Source organism: Solea solea, chromosome 2 (genome assembly GCF_958295425.1).
Source record: "Solea solea chromosome 2, fSolSol10.1, whole genome shotgun sequence".
NCBI classification, from domain to species: Eukaryota; Metazoa; Chordata; class Actinopteri; order Pleuronectiformes; family Soleidae; genus Solea; species Solea solea.
This window is the reverse complement of record NC_081135.1, coordinates 1,880,228-1,896,197: the sequence shown is the minus strand read 5'-3', so window position 1 is coordinate 1,896,197 and position 15,970 is coordinate 1,880,228. Positions and strand designations below refer to the sequence as shown.

The window sequence follows — 15,970 nt, the reverse complement described above, 5'->3', positions numbered from 1 at the left end:
ACTACAAAAAACACTATAAAAACACTAAAACATTACAACAAACGCTAAAACACTATAAAAACACAAAAATTGCTAAAACATTACAAAAACGCTATTACACTACAAAAAACACTAGAAAAATGCTAAAACATTACAAAAAACGCTATTACACTACAAAAATCACTAGAAAAACGCTTTAACATTACAAAAACACTAAAAGACTACAGAAAAAACTATATAAATGCTTAAACATTACAAAAATGTTTGTATCGATCAAGGTCGTGAAGTTCTCTAATCCCAACACTCACACTTTAACAAAATGTTGAGTGGAAATGGTTTTACTTTATCCTCTTCATTGTGAGTGATTTACACGTCTGATTTATTTGGACTTTGTGTTTGCTGAAGTTTTTGTTTTTATCGCAGCACAACAAATGCTAAAACCCTATAAAAACTACAAAAAACACTACAAAAATTCTAAAAAATTACAAACCGTAATGCACTACAAAAAACAATAAAACATTACAACGAACGCTAAAACACTATAAAAAACACTACAAAAAATTCTAAAACATTACAAAAAATGCTAATACACTACAAAAAACACTATAAAAACACTAAAACATTACAACAAACGCTAAAACACTATAAAAACACAAAAATTGCTAAAACATTACAAAAACGCTATTACACTACAAAAAACACTAGAAAAATGCTAAAACATTACAAAAAACGCTATTACACTACAAAAATCACTAGAAAAACGCTTTAACATTACAAAAACACTAAAAGACTACAGAAAAAACTATATAAATGCTTAAACATTACAAAAATGTTTGTATCGATCAAGGTCGTGAAGTTCTCTAATCCCAACACTCACACTTTAACAAAATGTTGAGTGGAAATGGTTTTACTTTATCCTCTTCATTGTGAGTGATTTACACGTCTGATTTATTTGGACTTTGTGTTTGCTGAAGTTTTTGTTTTTATCGCAGCAGATAACGTTGTCGTCCACGGGGAGCCTTTCACTAAATGTCGTGCAGTTTCATGACACCTGTTAATGTCACACACACACACACACACAGTTAAGGACTAAACGCACATGTAAATGTACAAAGGTCAAGAGTTGAGGCCTAAATAAACACTAACAATGAGGACAATTACCAGCAGATTGGCCTATTACCAAAATAGACTGCATTCCAGTCTGAGTGTGTGTAACCTTTGGTCTCCGCGCGTGTGTATATGTGTGTGTGCGTGTGTGTGTGTGCGCGCCATCTGCTGCTAACGAGCTCAGACTGAGCAGAGTCCAGGTGTGGGAGTGTTTAGTGTGCACTGGGGGGGCGAGTGAGCCTCCTGTCGCACACACTGTACGGCATAATCACGACATGGGATTTGATGAGTGCAGACGGAAGTTTTTAGTTGCTTATTCAGTCGGTAACCATGGCGACAGGCCATATTCAAGAGCACGTTACACATCAGGACGATAGAGAGACGATATAAAGGCAACACTTGTATCCAGTGATTGAAAATATTGACTTTTAAACAATACTCGTCCTCAGTTAGTGTTGGACGTGATGCTCTCAGTGTTTCAGGCTCTGTCTGTGAAAGAATACGACACAGCGACGTTGTTCTGTGGAGTCTGCTTCACACTCGCTCGCACAATGCTCCTACGACGTGATGAGCAACTGAAATCACATATTTTTAGACTGCCGTACCTTATCAACATGTTTGCCACTCTTTCAGTCGTTTTTTTGACAGGAAGTTGGAGTTTGTAAACCACTCACTCTGCCACACCAAACCCCATAGAGAAAATCAGTGATTTTAGCTCACACGGACACAGGTCTACTGCTCTACTGCTGCCTCGTGTGGTCAGTTTGTGTCACCACAGTTAATCTGAACAAAGGATTTCAAACACAGTATTTTACAGAATAACACATTTGAAGTTAGTGATGGAGGAAAAGGTGGATCAACAACTCCTGTGTGCTGTGATGTTCAATCGTTGCTTTTCTCTATGGGGTTTGGTGTGGCAGCGTGAGTGAGACTATTGTTTTTGTATAGGCACAGTGATAAAAAGTGTTCAGTGATGCAGTAAAAATGATAAAAAATGGAATAATTTCTGACACTTGCTGTGTTTAGTGAGTCAAAGTCTCCTTTTTTTAGCACGGGCTGGTTAAAGAGATCTGGGTTCCGCCTCATTGTGCCAGGGCGTCGTGGGGTGAGGCTGCCAACAGGGGGTGCCAGACAGAGGCTCCACGCTGCGACTCGTGCTTAATTAGCATCCAGGAGGGCGGTGGAGAGGAGGAATAAATGGCCGTACAGCAGGATAATTATGCCGTTTTGAAAGGAGACGGCGGAGGAAATCGGGAGTATCCGAGTCCCGGGATGAAAGCGCCGCTCGGGCATTGTGTCAAAGCACTTGGACGATCGTTTTCGGGCTCATTGTATACACGAGCGTCGCAGACTTTTATTTCCCGAGCTCCGGCGAACACTTGCTGATGAATGCGACAGCTGTGCTCGCTGGAGCTGATTGGTGTGTTGTGTTCCAGTGCTTATCGTCTGGCACTGTCAACGCGGCGCTTTCTAATTTGGAAAAATGGAAAAGTGACTTTCTGCTCGTTCGCAGCGGCGGGCGCGCACACACACACACACACACACACACACACACACATTCAGACCGCTGCTGAATGGCAGCACTCGTGGTGACTCCACAAAATTACACACACACACACGACAAAGATTGCTCTGATGTGTCTGCGCTCATTTCCCCCCCTTTTTTTTTCCCTCCTGCTGCTGCAAAACGTCTTGTGCTGACTGAAAGGTCTGTGGTTGAAATGACATGCAAATGCACGTCTTTCACGTTCAGAGTTCTACCACCTGATCCAGATTTCCACCTCGGAAACTCGACGTACAAAAACCAAGATGGCAACGCTTCCAAAATAAAACAGAACAAGCCAAATTGTTGGCGTTGGGTTTGTTGGTATTTCCCGCGTTGGCGACCTGGTCAGAACAAGGCCTGGGTCTCCTCCAGGTTCTCCGGTTTCAGGTGAACTTAAATGGCCGGTTTCGGTCCTTTCAAAACACAGAATGTTGTAAAGCAGCACATATGAAGTCACTGATGGAGGCAGCAGTGGATCAACAACTCCTGTGTGCTGTGATGTTAAAATCACTGAGAGTGAGTGAGTGATTTCATTACATTACATGTCATTTAGCAGACGCTTTTATCCAAAGCGACTTACAATGGAATCAAGTACAATTAGCCAGGGGTGGAATCGAACTTGCGACCATGATGTCTTTGGTACACAAGGTAGGGTCTTAACCACTGAGCCACTCCACCCCATTTCAGAAAGTAGCACAACTTCACTTTCCATTTTGAGAGTTAGAACTGTTCCTTTAACTTTCCCTCTGATAAACACACACACACACACAGGGAGTGTCACTAAGAGCAGAGGTCACTCCGTGTCAGAGTGGGAGTGGTTACGCCTGCTGAGCTCACATTTCCTGGTTCCCTCCCCCTCACACCTGCAGTTTGACAATGGGAGGAGCCAACATGTGGGGAAGAGCCAGAGCTGACAGGCTCCACCCACTGCTGCGTCACATGTTGTTGAGATCAGAGCTTAAACTGGCTCCAGTTATGAGGAAGAGAAAGTAAAAGTCAGACAGTCGTGGTGACAGAGCGGTGAAATGGCAGGAGTTCAGCTGCAGAGAGAAACCTTGTCTTGTTCCATCTGTTTGGATCTTCTGAAGGATCCGGTGACTCTTACCTGTGGACACAGCTTCTGTATGAACTGTATTAAAGACCACTGGGACTCAGAGGATGAGAGGAGGAGCTACAGCTGCCCTCAGTGTAGAGAGATCTTCATGCCGAGGCCTGAACTGTTAAAAAACGTCATGTTAGCAGATTTAGTGGAGGAGCTGAAGAAGACCGGACTCCACGCTGCTCCTGCTGATCACTGCTATGCTGGAGCTGAAGATGTGGCCTGTGATGTCTGCACTGGCAGGAAACTGAAAGCTCTCAAGTCCTGTTTGGTTTGTTTGGCCTCTTACTGTGAGGAACATCTCCAGCCTCATCATCAAGCACCTCCATTAAAGAAGCACAAGCTGGTGGAGCCGTCCAAGAACCTCCAGGAGAACATCTGCCCTCTTCACGATGAGGTGATGAAGATGTTCTGCCGCACTGATCAGCAGTGCATCTGTTATCTCTGCTCTCTGTACGAACATAAAGACCACGACACGGTCTCAGCTGCAGCAGAGAGGAAGCAGAAGCAGAGAGAGCTGGATCTGAGTCGAGAAGAAGTCCAGCAGAGAGTCCAGGACATAGTCAGAGACGTGAAGGTGCTTCAACAGGAGGAGAAGGCTCTCACTCTCTCTGCTGATAAAGCTGTGAAGGACACAGACAAGAGGTTCACTGAGATGATGGGTCTCCTGCAGAGAAGAAGCTCTGACGTGAAGCAGCAGATCAGATCCAAGCAGGAAACCGAGGTGAGACGAGTCAAAGATCTTCAGGAGAAACTTCAGCAGGAGCTCACTAAGCTGAAGAGGAGAGAAGCTGAACTGAAGCAGCTCTCACTCACACAAGACCACAACCAGTTTCTCCTCAACTACCGCTCACTGTCAGCACTCAGTCCATCGACACACTTGTCCACCGTCCACGTCCGTCCTCTGAGACACTTTGAGGATGTGACAGCGGCTGTGGCAAAGGTCAGGGGTCAACTGCAGGACGTCCTGACCAAGACGTGGACAAACGTCTCACTGGCTGTGGCTCGAGTAGATGTTTTACTGACAGAACCAAAACCAGAGACCAGAGCTGAATTCCTCAGATATTCACAGGAAAACAAACTGGATCAAAACACAGCAAACAAATTTCTGTTATTATATGAGGGAAACAGAAAAGTGACAGTAATGTGTAAAGATCAGTCTTATCCTCATCACACAGACAGATTCACTGATGTGGGTCAGGTGATGAGTAAACAGAGTCTGACTGGACGTTGTTACTGGGAGGTAAAGTGGAGCGGAGGAGTTTGTGTAGCAGTGACGTACAAGAACATCAGCAGATCAGGTTCAGATGAATGTAGATTTGGATTCAATGACAAATCTTGGGCTTTAGATTGTCACCACAACAGTTGTGAGTTTGTTCACAACAGAATCAGGACTAAAGTCTCAGATGTTAAAGTCTCCAGAGTCGGAGTTTACCTGGACCACAGAGCAGGTCTTCTGTCCTTCTACAGAGTCTCTGACACCATGACTCTGGTCCACAGAGTCCAGACCACGTTCACTCAGCCTCTCTATGCTGGAGTTAGGTTTTATTCTCTTTTTCATGAAGAATCCACAGCTGAGTTGTGTAAACTCAAATAGACTTGAGTTCTTTCAGGAGCAGTGAGTTAAACTCTGTTTAAATCTTTAACTTCTCTGCGACAACAAGAACATCAACAAAGTTTTCAGTTTAAATTCCTCAAATCTCTTGTTTCCTGAGTCTTCATTTAGTTTTAAACACTTTAAAACAGAACAAAGTGAACTTTAGCTTCTATAAATCCTTGATTTTATCTCACTCTGGGCTTTGCATGCTTCTGTGTTATTATCACTGCTGTGTGTGTGACACGGACGCCACAGATTATTCTTAATCTGTGTGTGTGTTAATAAAGGCATCATCCAGGCCTGTGGCTGCAGGGTATATTATGTTATACAATCAATATTTCTTCCAATTTATCTGAATGTCCTCCTGCTCTGAGGATGTTCATAAATGCACGTGGGTCAAGTTAATTTCAACAAAAGTTTTTTTAGCACAGAATTTTGCTGAATAGCTTATTTGAAGTTAGTGATGGAGGCAGCAGTGGATCAACAACTCCTGTGTGCTGTGATGTTAAAATCACTGATTTTCTCTCTGGACTTCTGTGTGGCAGAGAGTGAGTGAGTGATTTCAGAAGGTAGCACAACTTCACTTTCCATTTTGAGAGTCAGAACTGTTCCTTTTACTTTCTCTCTGATGAACACACACACACACACACACACACACACAGGGAGTGTCACTAAGAACAGAGGTCACTCCATGTCAGAGTGGGAACGGTTACGCCTTCTGAGCTCACATTTCCCGGTTCCCTCCCCCTCACACCAGCAGTTTGACAGTGGGAGGAGGAGGAGCCAACATGTGGGGAAGAGCCAGAGCTGACAGGCTCCACCCACTGCTGCATCACATGTTGTTGAGATCAGAGCTTAAACTGGCTCCAGTTATAAGGAAGAGAAAGTAAAAGTCAGACAGTCGCGGTGACAGAGCGGTGAAATGGCAGGAGTTCAGCTGCAGAGAGAAACCTTGTCTTGTTCCATCTGTTTGGATCTTCTGAAGGATCCGGTGGCTCTTACCTGTGGACACAGCTTCTGTATGAACTGTATTAAAGACCACTGGGACTCAGAGGATGAGAGGAGGAGCTACAGCTGCCCTCAGTGTAGAAAGACCTTTATGCCGAGGCCTAACCTGTTAAAAAACGTCATGTTAGCAGATTTAGTGGAGGAGCTGAAGAAGACCAGACTCCACGCTGCTCCTGCTGATCACTGCTATGCTGGAGCTGAAGATGTGGCCTGTGATGTCTGCACTGGCAGGAAACTGAAAGCTCTCAAGTCCTGTTCGGTTTGTTTGGCCTCTTACTGTGAGGAACATCTCCAGCCTCATCATCAAGCACCTGCATTTAAGAAGCACAAGCTGGTGGAGCCGTCCAAGAACCTCCAGGAGAACATCTGTCCTCTTCACGATAAGTTGATGGACTTGTTCTGTCGCACTGATCAGCAGTGCATCTGTTATCTCTGCTCTCTGTACGAACATAAAGACCACGACACGGTCTCAGCTGCAGCAGAGAGGACGCAGAAGCAGAGAGAGCTGGATCTGAGTCAAGAAGAAGTCCAGCAGAGAGTCCTGGACATAGACAGAGACGTGAAGGTGCTTCAACAGGAGGAGGAGGCTCTCACTCTCTCTGCTGATAAAGCTGTGAAGGACACAGGCGAGAGCTTCAATAAGATGATGCGTCTCCTGCAGAGAAGAAGCTCTGACGTGTATCAGCAGATCAGATCCAAGCAGGAAACCGAGGTGAGACGAGTCAAAGATCTTCAGGAGAAACTTCAGCAGGAGCTCACTAAGCTGAAGAAGAGAGAAGCTGAACTGAAGCAGCTCTCACTCACACAAGACCACAACCAGTTTCTCCTCAACTACCGCTCACTGTCAGCACTCAGTCCATCGACACACTCGTCCACTGTCCACGTCCGTCCTCTGAGACACTTTGAGGATGTGACAGCGGCTGTGGCAAAGGTCAGGGGTCAACTGCAGGACGTCCTGACCAAGACGTGGGCAAACGTCTTAGTGGCTGTGGCTCGAGTAGATGTTTTACTGACAGAACCAAAACCAGAGACCAGAGCTGAATTCATACCGGATCCATACATATCTAACCTGCTGGTTCATCGTATGCATGACTTTGATGATGAGGAGGATGAGGAGTTTATTTTCGCTTCTCCTACAGAGTCTCTGACACCATGACTCTGCTCCACAGAGTCCAGACCACGTTCACTCAGCCTCTCTATGCTGGAGTTAGGTTTTATTCTCTTTTTCATGAAGAATCCACAGCTGAGTTGTGTAAACTCAAATAGACTTGAGTTCTTTCAGGAGCAGTGAGTTAAACTCTGTGTTTAAATCTTTAACTTCTCTGCGACAACAAGAACATCAACAAAGTTTTCAGTTTAAATTCCTCAAATCTCTTGTTTCCTGAGTCTTCATTTAGTTTTAAACACTTTAAAACAGAACAAAGTGAACTTTAGCTTCTATAAATCCTTGATTTTATCTCACTCTGGCCTTTGCATGCTTCTGTGTTATTATCACTGCTGTGTGTGTTTGACACGGATGCCACAGATTATTCTTAATCTGTGCGTGTGATAATAAAGGCATCATCCAGGCCTATGGCTGCAGGTTATATTAAGTTAATACAATCAATATTTCTTCCAATTTATCTGAATGTCCTTCTGCTCTGAGGATGTTCATAAATGCACGTGGGTCATTGAAAGTGCTTGAATTGTATGCAAGAAAGAATATGTAGGTTAATGTCTCCCACATCTGATGTGCCCTTCAGGGTTCCCATGGGTCCTGGAAATCCTTGAAAGTTAATTAGTGTGATAAAAAGAAAAGTCAAGGCCCTTGAAAGCTTTTGAAAATCGCCCTAAATCAACATGGGTCATTGAAAGTGCTTGAATTGTATGCAAAAAGGAAGTTGAGTTGATATTTAGGTCAATGACTCCTGCATCCAATGTGCTCTTCTTCTTTTTTTTTTTCAGCTCACAGGGACACAGGAGCTGCTGCTCTATGCTGCCTCGTGTGGTCACTTTCTGTCACTCAGGTTAATTTCAACAAAAGTTTTTTTAGCACAGAATTTTGCAGAATAGCTTATTTGAAGTTAGTGATGGAGGCAGCAGTGGATCAACAACTCCTGTGTGCTGTGATGTTAAAATCACTGATTTTCTCTATGGACTTCTGTGTGGGAGAGAGTGAGTGAGTGATTTCAGAAAGTAGCACAACTTCACTTTCCATTTTGAGAGTCAGAACTGTTCCTTTAACTTTCCCTCTGATAAACACACACACACACACACACAGGGAGTGTCACTAAGAACAGAGGTCACTCCATGTCAGAGTGGGAGTGGTTATGCCTGCTGAGCTCACATTTCCTGGTTCCCTCCCCCTCACACTTGCAGTTTGACAATGGGAGGAGGAGGAGGAGCCAACATGTGTGGAAGAGCCAGAGCTGACAGGCTCTGCCCACTGCTGAGTCACATGTTGTTGAGATCAGAGCTTAAACTGGTTCCAGTTATAAGGAAGAGAAAGTAAAAGTCAGACAGTCGCGGTGACAGAGCGGTGAAATGGCAGGAGTTCAGCTGCACAGAGAAACCTTGTCTTGTTCCATCTGTTTGGATCTTCTGAAGGATCCAGTGACTCTTAACTGTGGACACAGCTTCTGTATGAACTGTATTAAAGACCACTGGGACACAGAGGATAAGAAGAGGATCTACAGCTGCCCTCAGTGTAGAGAGACCTTTATGCCGAGGCCTAAACTGTTAAAAAACGTCATGTTAGCAGATTTAGTGGAGGAGCTGAAGAAGACTGGACTCCACGCTGCTCCTGCTGATCACTGCTATGCTGGAGCTGAAGATGTGGCCTGTGATGTCTGCACTGGCAGGAAACATAAAGCTCTCAAGTCCTGTTTGGTTTGTTTGGCCTCTTACTGTGAGGAACATCTCCAGCCTCATCATCAAGCACCTGCATTTAAGAAGCACAAGCTGGTGGAGCCGTCCAAGAACCTCCAGGAGAACATCTGCCCTCTTCACGATGAGGTGATGAAGATGTTCTGCCGCACTGATCAGCAGTGCATCTGTTATCTCTGCTCTGTGGACGAACATAAAGACCACGACACGGTCTCAGCTGCAGCAGAGAGGAAGCAGAAGCAGACAGAGCTGGATCTGAGTCGAGAAGAAGTCCAGCAGAGAGTCCAGGACATAGACAGAGACGTGAAGGTGCTTCAACAGGAGGAGAAGGCTCTCACTCTCTCTGCTGATAAAGCTGTGAAGGACACAGACAAGAGCTTCACTGAGATGATGGGTCTCCTGCAGAGAAGAAGCTCTGACGTGAAGCAGCAGATCAGATCCAAGCAGGAAACCGAGGTGAGACGAGTCAAAGATCTTCAGGAGAAACTTCAGCAGGAGCTCACTGAGCTGAAGAAGAGAGAAGCTGAACTGAAGCAGCTCTCACTCACACAAGACCACAACCAGTTTCTCCTCAACTACCGCTCACTGTCAGCACTCAGTCCGTCGACACACTCGTCCACCGTCCACGTCCGTCCTCTGAGACACTTTCAGGACGTGACAGCAGCTGTGGCAAAGGTCAGAGGTCAACTGCAGGACGTCCTGACCGAGACGTGGACAAACGTCTCACTGGCTGTGGCTCGAGTAGATGTTTTACTGACAGAACCAGAACCAGAACCAGAGACCAGAGCTGAATTCCTCAGATATTCACAGGAAATCAAACTGGATCCAAACACAGTAAACAACTATCTGTTATTATCTGAGGGAAACAGAAAAGTGACATTAATGTATGAAGATCAGTCTTATTCTAGTCACAGAGACAGATTCACTGATGTGGGTCAGGTGATGAGTGAGGAGAGTCTGACTGGACGTTGTTACTGGGAGGTGGAGAGGAGTGGAGGAGGAGGAGTTTGTGTAGCAGTGACGTACAAGAACATCAGCAGATCAGGTTCAGATGAATGTAGATTTGGATTCAATGACAAATCTTGGGCTTTAGATTGTCACCACAACAGTTGTGAGTTTGTTCACAACAGAATCAGGACTAAAGTCTCAGATGTTAAAGTCTCCAGAGTCGGAGTTTACCTGGACCACAGAGCAGGTCTTCTGTCCTTCTACAGAGTCTCTGACACCATGACTCTGGTCCACAGAGTCCAGACCACGTTCACTCAGCCTCTCTATGCTGGAGTTAGGCTTTATTCTTTTTTTCATGAAGAATCCACAGCTGAGTTGTGTAACCTTAAATAGACTGGAGTTCTTTCAGGAGCAGTGAGTTAAACTCTGTGTTTAAATCTTTAACTTCTCTGCAATAACAAGAAAATCAATAAAGTTTTCAGTTTAAATTCCTCAAATCTCTTGTTTCCTGAGTCCTCATTTAGTTTTAAACACTTTAAAACAGAACAAAGTGAACTTTAGCTTCTATAAATCCTTTATTTTATCTCACTCTGGCCTTTGCATGCTTCTGTTTTATTATCACTGCTGTGTGTGTGTGTGACACGGATGCCACAGATTATTCTTAATCTGTGCGTGTGTTAATAAAGGCATCATCCAGGCCTATGGCTGCAGGCTATATTATGTTAATACAATCAATATTTCTTCCAATTTATCTGAATGTCCTCCTGCTCTGAGGATGTTCATAAATGCACGTGGGTCCTTGAAATCCTTGATTTGTGAATTTGATTAAAAAAAATGTCAAGGCCCTTGAAAGCTTTTGAAAATCGCCCCCCCAATTAGACACATCATTGAAAGTGCTTGAATTTTGTACACAAAAGATTGTTTAGGTAAATGACTCCTGCATCTGATGTGCTCTTCAGGCCCATGGAAGGTACTGCACGTACGACCAGGAAGAGTAAATAATACAATGATTTAAATGACGGTCACATGAACATGAATCAATGGATCATTTATGGATTTCATTTTGTACCCGGCAATCTACTGCATTTAAATCTGTGTTTTTTCCTGATAGAAATGGACATAATCTGGTATTTTCTTGGATTAAATATTTGAAAAAAAAAGTTAACTTTTGTGATTTTATTGTGGAAAACATTGTGTTTGTGTTGTGTCGACTGTGGAGAACACGCAGACAGACGTGCAGACAGACGTGCAGACAGACATGCAGACAGACACAGACATGCAGGCAGACAAGGGTTGTTTCTTTTTTTAAATGTAGCTGCATCAGTGTGGACACGGTCTGAGGTTCAAACACAACAAAGGACGTTTAAACAAACGCTGCCCAAGGGCTGAGGAGGGAGGGAGGGAGAGAGAGAGAGAGAGAGAGCGGGAGAGAGAGGGAGGGAGGGAGAAAGAGAGAGGGAGGGAGGGAGGGAGCATACACTTTCAATTATCTGTAATCCAGATCCTTTTCACATACAAACACAGGCTATTTACTCAACAGCCATTTCATCAGTCAAACACACACACACACACACACACGCCAGCAGTGGACGTACACACGTGGTGGACACACACACACACACACACACGTGGACACACACACACGTGGACACACACACGTGGACACACACACGTGGACACACACACGTGGACACACACACACACACACGTGGACGTAAACAAAGCAATCACAGGCTTTGACATCGACACATGTGGAAATGTGAAGACGTAAACAGTCGGTGTGTTTGATCGTCACTGACACGGCGAGTGTGTGACAGAGACAGAAACATGTAAGCAATGTCAAGGGCCTTGAAGGTTTCGCCATATAGACATGGGTCATTGAAAGTGCTTGAATTTTGTGCAAAAAATAATAGTCTTCTGCCGCTGATGCACTCTTCAGTGTTCCCATGGGTCCTTGAAATCCTTGAAGGTTTGTGAATTTGGAAAAATGTTTTCAAGACCCTTGAAAGTTTGGGATAATTGCACTAAATATGACATGGGTCATTGAAAGTGCTTGAATTTTATGCAACAAAGAAGTTGATATGTAGGTAAACGTCTCCCATATCCAATGTGCTCTTCAGGGTTCTAACGGGTCCTTGGAATCCTTGAAAGTTTGTGAATTTGAAAAAAAACACGTCAAGGCCATTGAAAGTTTTTGAAAATCACCCCCCAATAGACATGGGTCATTGAAAGTGTTTGAATTGGTCCTGGAAAGTCCTTGAATTTTAGGGAATTAGTCCTGGAAAGAACAAGAAAAGTCATTGAATTTGTCCTGGAAAGTCTTAGAAAAGTCCTTGAAATAAAGGTGTGTGAATCTTGACCGTGAAGCCAAAATCTGTCGCAGGATAATTTTCTGTTTTTTCTAATTTTTCTATGGTTTAAACTCCTGATTTTTCTGTGACAGAGAAGCCGAAACTCATAGAAGTGAAGGGAGTGTCTGTGTTTGCAGCAGCAGCAGCAGCAGCAGCATCATCAGCAGCAGCAGCAGCAGCAGCAGCAGCAGCAGCAGCATGTCCTGATATCATTAACATCACAGGTTTAATGGAAGTGAAAACACATCAGAGCCGTGACGGCTGCTACTAAACATGCTTTCTGTGTGTGTGTGTGTGTGTGTGTCATAGAGAGAACATTATGCAAAGAGATGCATACTATGAGCTAAAGGCCACATTAGTCTCTCTGCAAGACGCGGGGGCTCAGGTGGGAGACACGTCTCTGTGAGTGAGTGAGTGAGTGAGTGAGTGAGGGATTAGAAAAATATACACAATGATCTTAAATCATGATTAAAAAATCCCATTGTTCAGTTTATTGTCGTGAATTTCCATCATCGCGATCATCCCAAATAGACAAACACGGAAAGTGCTCTTACCAGCATACAGTCTTAGTGATTTATGTGTATGTGTCAAAATGCTAAATCATTTCAAACGTCTCTGACATCATATCTGCAAGAAAAGAAAAATCGATTAGTTTCTCTGAAATTCACCAAACGCAAACTAACAATAATCACGTTCACTCTCTCACACCAAACCCCATAGAGAAAATCAGTGATTTTAACATCACAGCTCACAGGAGCTGTTCATCCACTGCTGCTTACGTCACTAAATTCAAATGTGTTATTTTGTAAAATTCGGTGTTTGAAATCGTCCTTTCAGATTTACGTCAGTGACACAAAGTGACCACACGAGGCAGCAGTAGACCAGCACTAGACCTGCAGCTCCTGTGTCTGCGTGAGCTAAAATCACTGATTTTCTCTATGGGGTTTGGTGCGGACGAGTTTGAGTTTTTACAAACTTGAGTTTCCAGTCAGAAAAGTCAAAAAGTTTTTTTTACCTTTCCCTTGATTTGTCATCCATCTGCAAGCGTTCACGACGAGCACAAACGTAACCTGGCTGTGACTGAGTTTCTCCCTGGAGAGCGCGATGCCTTTCATCCACGGCGGCTTTCTGCCAAAGGATAAAGAAAAGAAGTAAACAGCATTTCCAGATTTATCCGGCCCGCTGTGGGCATGGCTTTAATCAATCACTTCCTCCTGTGTGTGTGTGTGTGTGTGTGTGAGACAGGGTCAACCCTCTCACTCTAAATGTCTTTTTTCTTCTTTAAAGTGACTGCTGTGTTGTCATAAACTGTACACACACATGTTGCGTGTGTTTACGTTACCACATGCGGGACATTCCAGGCCTTGTGCACTGCCGTCTTCTTGGCCTTTTTTTTGTTGTTTAAAACCACAAACACATGGCGGCTGTAAATGCTTTATGTTGCATGTAAAGACGGCATTATGGCGACGATGCCTGAGGTTAAACATACAGCCTGAGGTTTAGCAGCCTCTAAGTCACTCAATCTGCCTTTGTCTTGGCTTTTGTCAACAACAAAATGTACTATTCACTTATTATTTAACTTCACAACAAACTCATATCGTATAATAATAAATATCATTTTATTCGACATTTTTCTTCAAAAACACCATTTAAATCGTGTTTTCCAGACATTCTCCTGTTCTCCAGCGTCCAGAACCTCTGTTTACTGATTTATTCCACGTGTCGGTCAACAAAAGTTTGTGAAATTGAAAAAAAAATAGGTCAAGGTCCTTGAAAGTTTTGGATAATTGCCTGAAGTGCTTGAATTTTGAAAGAAGAAAGAATTGACGTTGATATTCAGGTAAATGTCTCCTGCATGTGATGTGCTCTCCAGGGTTCCCACAGGTCCTTGGAATCCTTGAAAGGTTGTGAATTTGAAAAAATAAATTCAAGGACCTTGAACGTTTCGGAAAATCGCCCTAAGTAGACATGGGACATTGAAAGTGCTTGGATTTTGTACAAAAAATATATTTAGGCAAATGTCTTCCACATGTATCAGGGTTCCAACAGGTCCTTGAAATCCTTGAAAGTTTTGGAAAATCACCCTAAGTAGACATGGGTCATTGAAAGTGCTTGAATTTTGTACAAGAAAGAAGTGAAGTCGATGTTTCTGCCACTGATGTGCTCTTTAGGGTTCCAACGGGTCCTTGAAATCCTTGAAAGTTTATGAATTTGATAAAAATGTTTTCAGGACCCTTGAAAGTTGTGTATATAAAGGTCCCCCACATGTGCCCTTCAGGGTCTAACAGATCCTTGAAAGTTTTTGAAAATCAACCTTAATTCACGTGGGTCGTTAAAAGTGCTTGAATTTTGTTTCCTGATACATTTTTATGTTGATATAAGAGTTAAAACCTAATTTTTAACCTTTTATAAATTGTTTACAGATTTAATCCACGTGTCGGTCAACAAAACAAAGACTTTTAATGAAATATTCCAGTGTTTCTGCAGAAATGACCTGGGGTTCCATGCTTTGTTATAATCTCTTTGACTTGTTGTTGTTTTTTTTTAAATCCCTAATCCCGCCTCTTACCGTCTTTGTGCTGTGTCTCCTCACAGATGGCGCAGAGAGCAGCCGAATCTCGACCGGCGCGTCGCTACGAAGAAATAGACCGGTACTACCCCAGGTGAGACCCCCGCTCCAGTGTGTGTGTGTGTGTGTTCTGTTCTTAAAGGGATAACTTCCTACTCTCTCTCTGTGTGTGTGTGTGTGTGTCCTCCAGTCTCTCGCACACACACACACACTCATGGCACAGACTAATCCTCTTTGGAGCTTATAATTAAATCTGGAGTGTTTGCCTTGGGAGCCTCGACTCATCCACAGGAGCAGGAGTGATCAGCTCTCTGAAGAGCAGGGCACCGACAGGAGGATCACACACACACACACACACACACACACACACTTGAAGGATGTGCGGATTTAAAGGGATAGTTTATCCCCTTAATAAAATACAATCCCACTTAATAAAATCTAATATCTTTTGCCACTTTAATAAGCAGAAAAATAACTTTAGAAACTCTTCAGTCTCCAAATACCAGATCCCATTGACAATATCAGTGATTTTAGCCCACGGGGACACAGTCGCTGCTGGTCTGCTGCTGCCTCGTGTGGCCAGTTTAAGCCACTGACATGAACCTGAATGAAGGATGAAAAAAGCCGAAGTCACACAATGACTTATTTGAACATGACGACGGAGGCGGCAGTGAATCGACGACCTCCTGTGTCGCGTGATGTAGAATCGTTGATTTTCTCTATGGGGTTTGGTATTTGGAGAGTGAACGGTTTGGAAACTCCATTTTCCAGTCAAAAAAAGGCCATTTATAGGCAACAAACACATTCTTAAGATATGTAGATTAATAACATGCAATCCCACTTCAAAAAATCTAATAAAAAAAATGAGTCTCCTAAAACCAGATCCCATTTACAAAATCAG

General features: G+C 43.6%; 3 protein-coding genes across 4 annotated transcripts in view; all 3 read left to right on the top strand.

The window, feature by feature from the left end:
- Positions 1-15,970, top strand: part of pard3ba (par-3 family cell polarity regulator beta a) — a 142,098-nt gene that overhangs the window by 110,092 nt on the left and 16,036 nt on the right. For both annotated transcript variants that reach the window (XM_058651980.1, XM_058651987.1), the window contains one exon: positions 15,096-15,163. In XM_058651980.1, the coding sequence (XP_058507963.1) occupies positions 15,096-15,163 (68 nt within the window). The remainder of the gene's footprint in view (positions 1-15,095; positions 15,164-15,970) is intronic.
- LOC131474239 (tripartite motif-containing protein 16-like) lies at positions 3,573-5,515 on the top strand. The gene has a single exon (XM_058652007.1). It carries the CDS (start codon positions 3,658-3,660, stop codon positions 5,326-5,328), a length of 1,671 nt encoding a protein of 556 aa, XP_058507990.1. The 5' UTR covers positions 3,573-3,657; the 3' UTR covers positions 5,329-5,515.
- On the top strand, positions 7,485-10,948 carry LOC131474230 (tripartite motif-containing protein 16-like). The gene has a single exon (XM_058651996.1). The coding sequence runs from the start codon at positions 8,860-8,862 to the stop codon at positions 10,540-10,542; it is 1,683 nt and encodes a 560-aa protein (XP_058507979.1). The 5' UTR covers positions 7,485-8,859; the 3' UTR covers positions 10,543-10,948.

Coding starts and splice junctions, on each gene's coding strand:
- LOC131474239 (XM_058652007.1), top strand. CDS start 3,658: ATGGCAGGAGTTCAGCTGCAGAGAGAAACCTTGTCTTGTTCCATCTGT.
- LOC131474230 (XM_058651996.1), top strand. CDS start 8,860: ATGGCAGGAGTTCAGCTGCACAGAGAAACCTTGTCTTGTTCCATCTGT.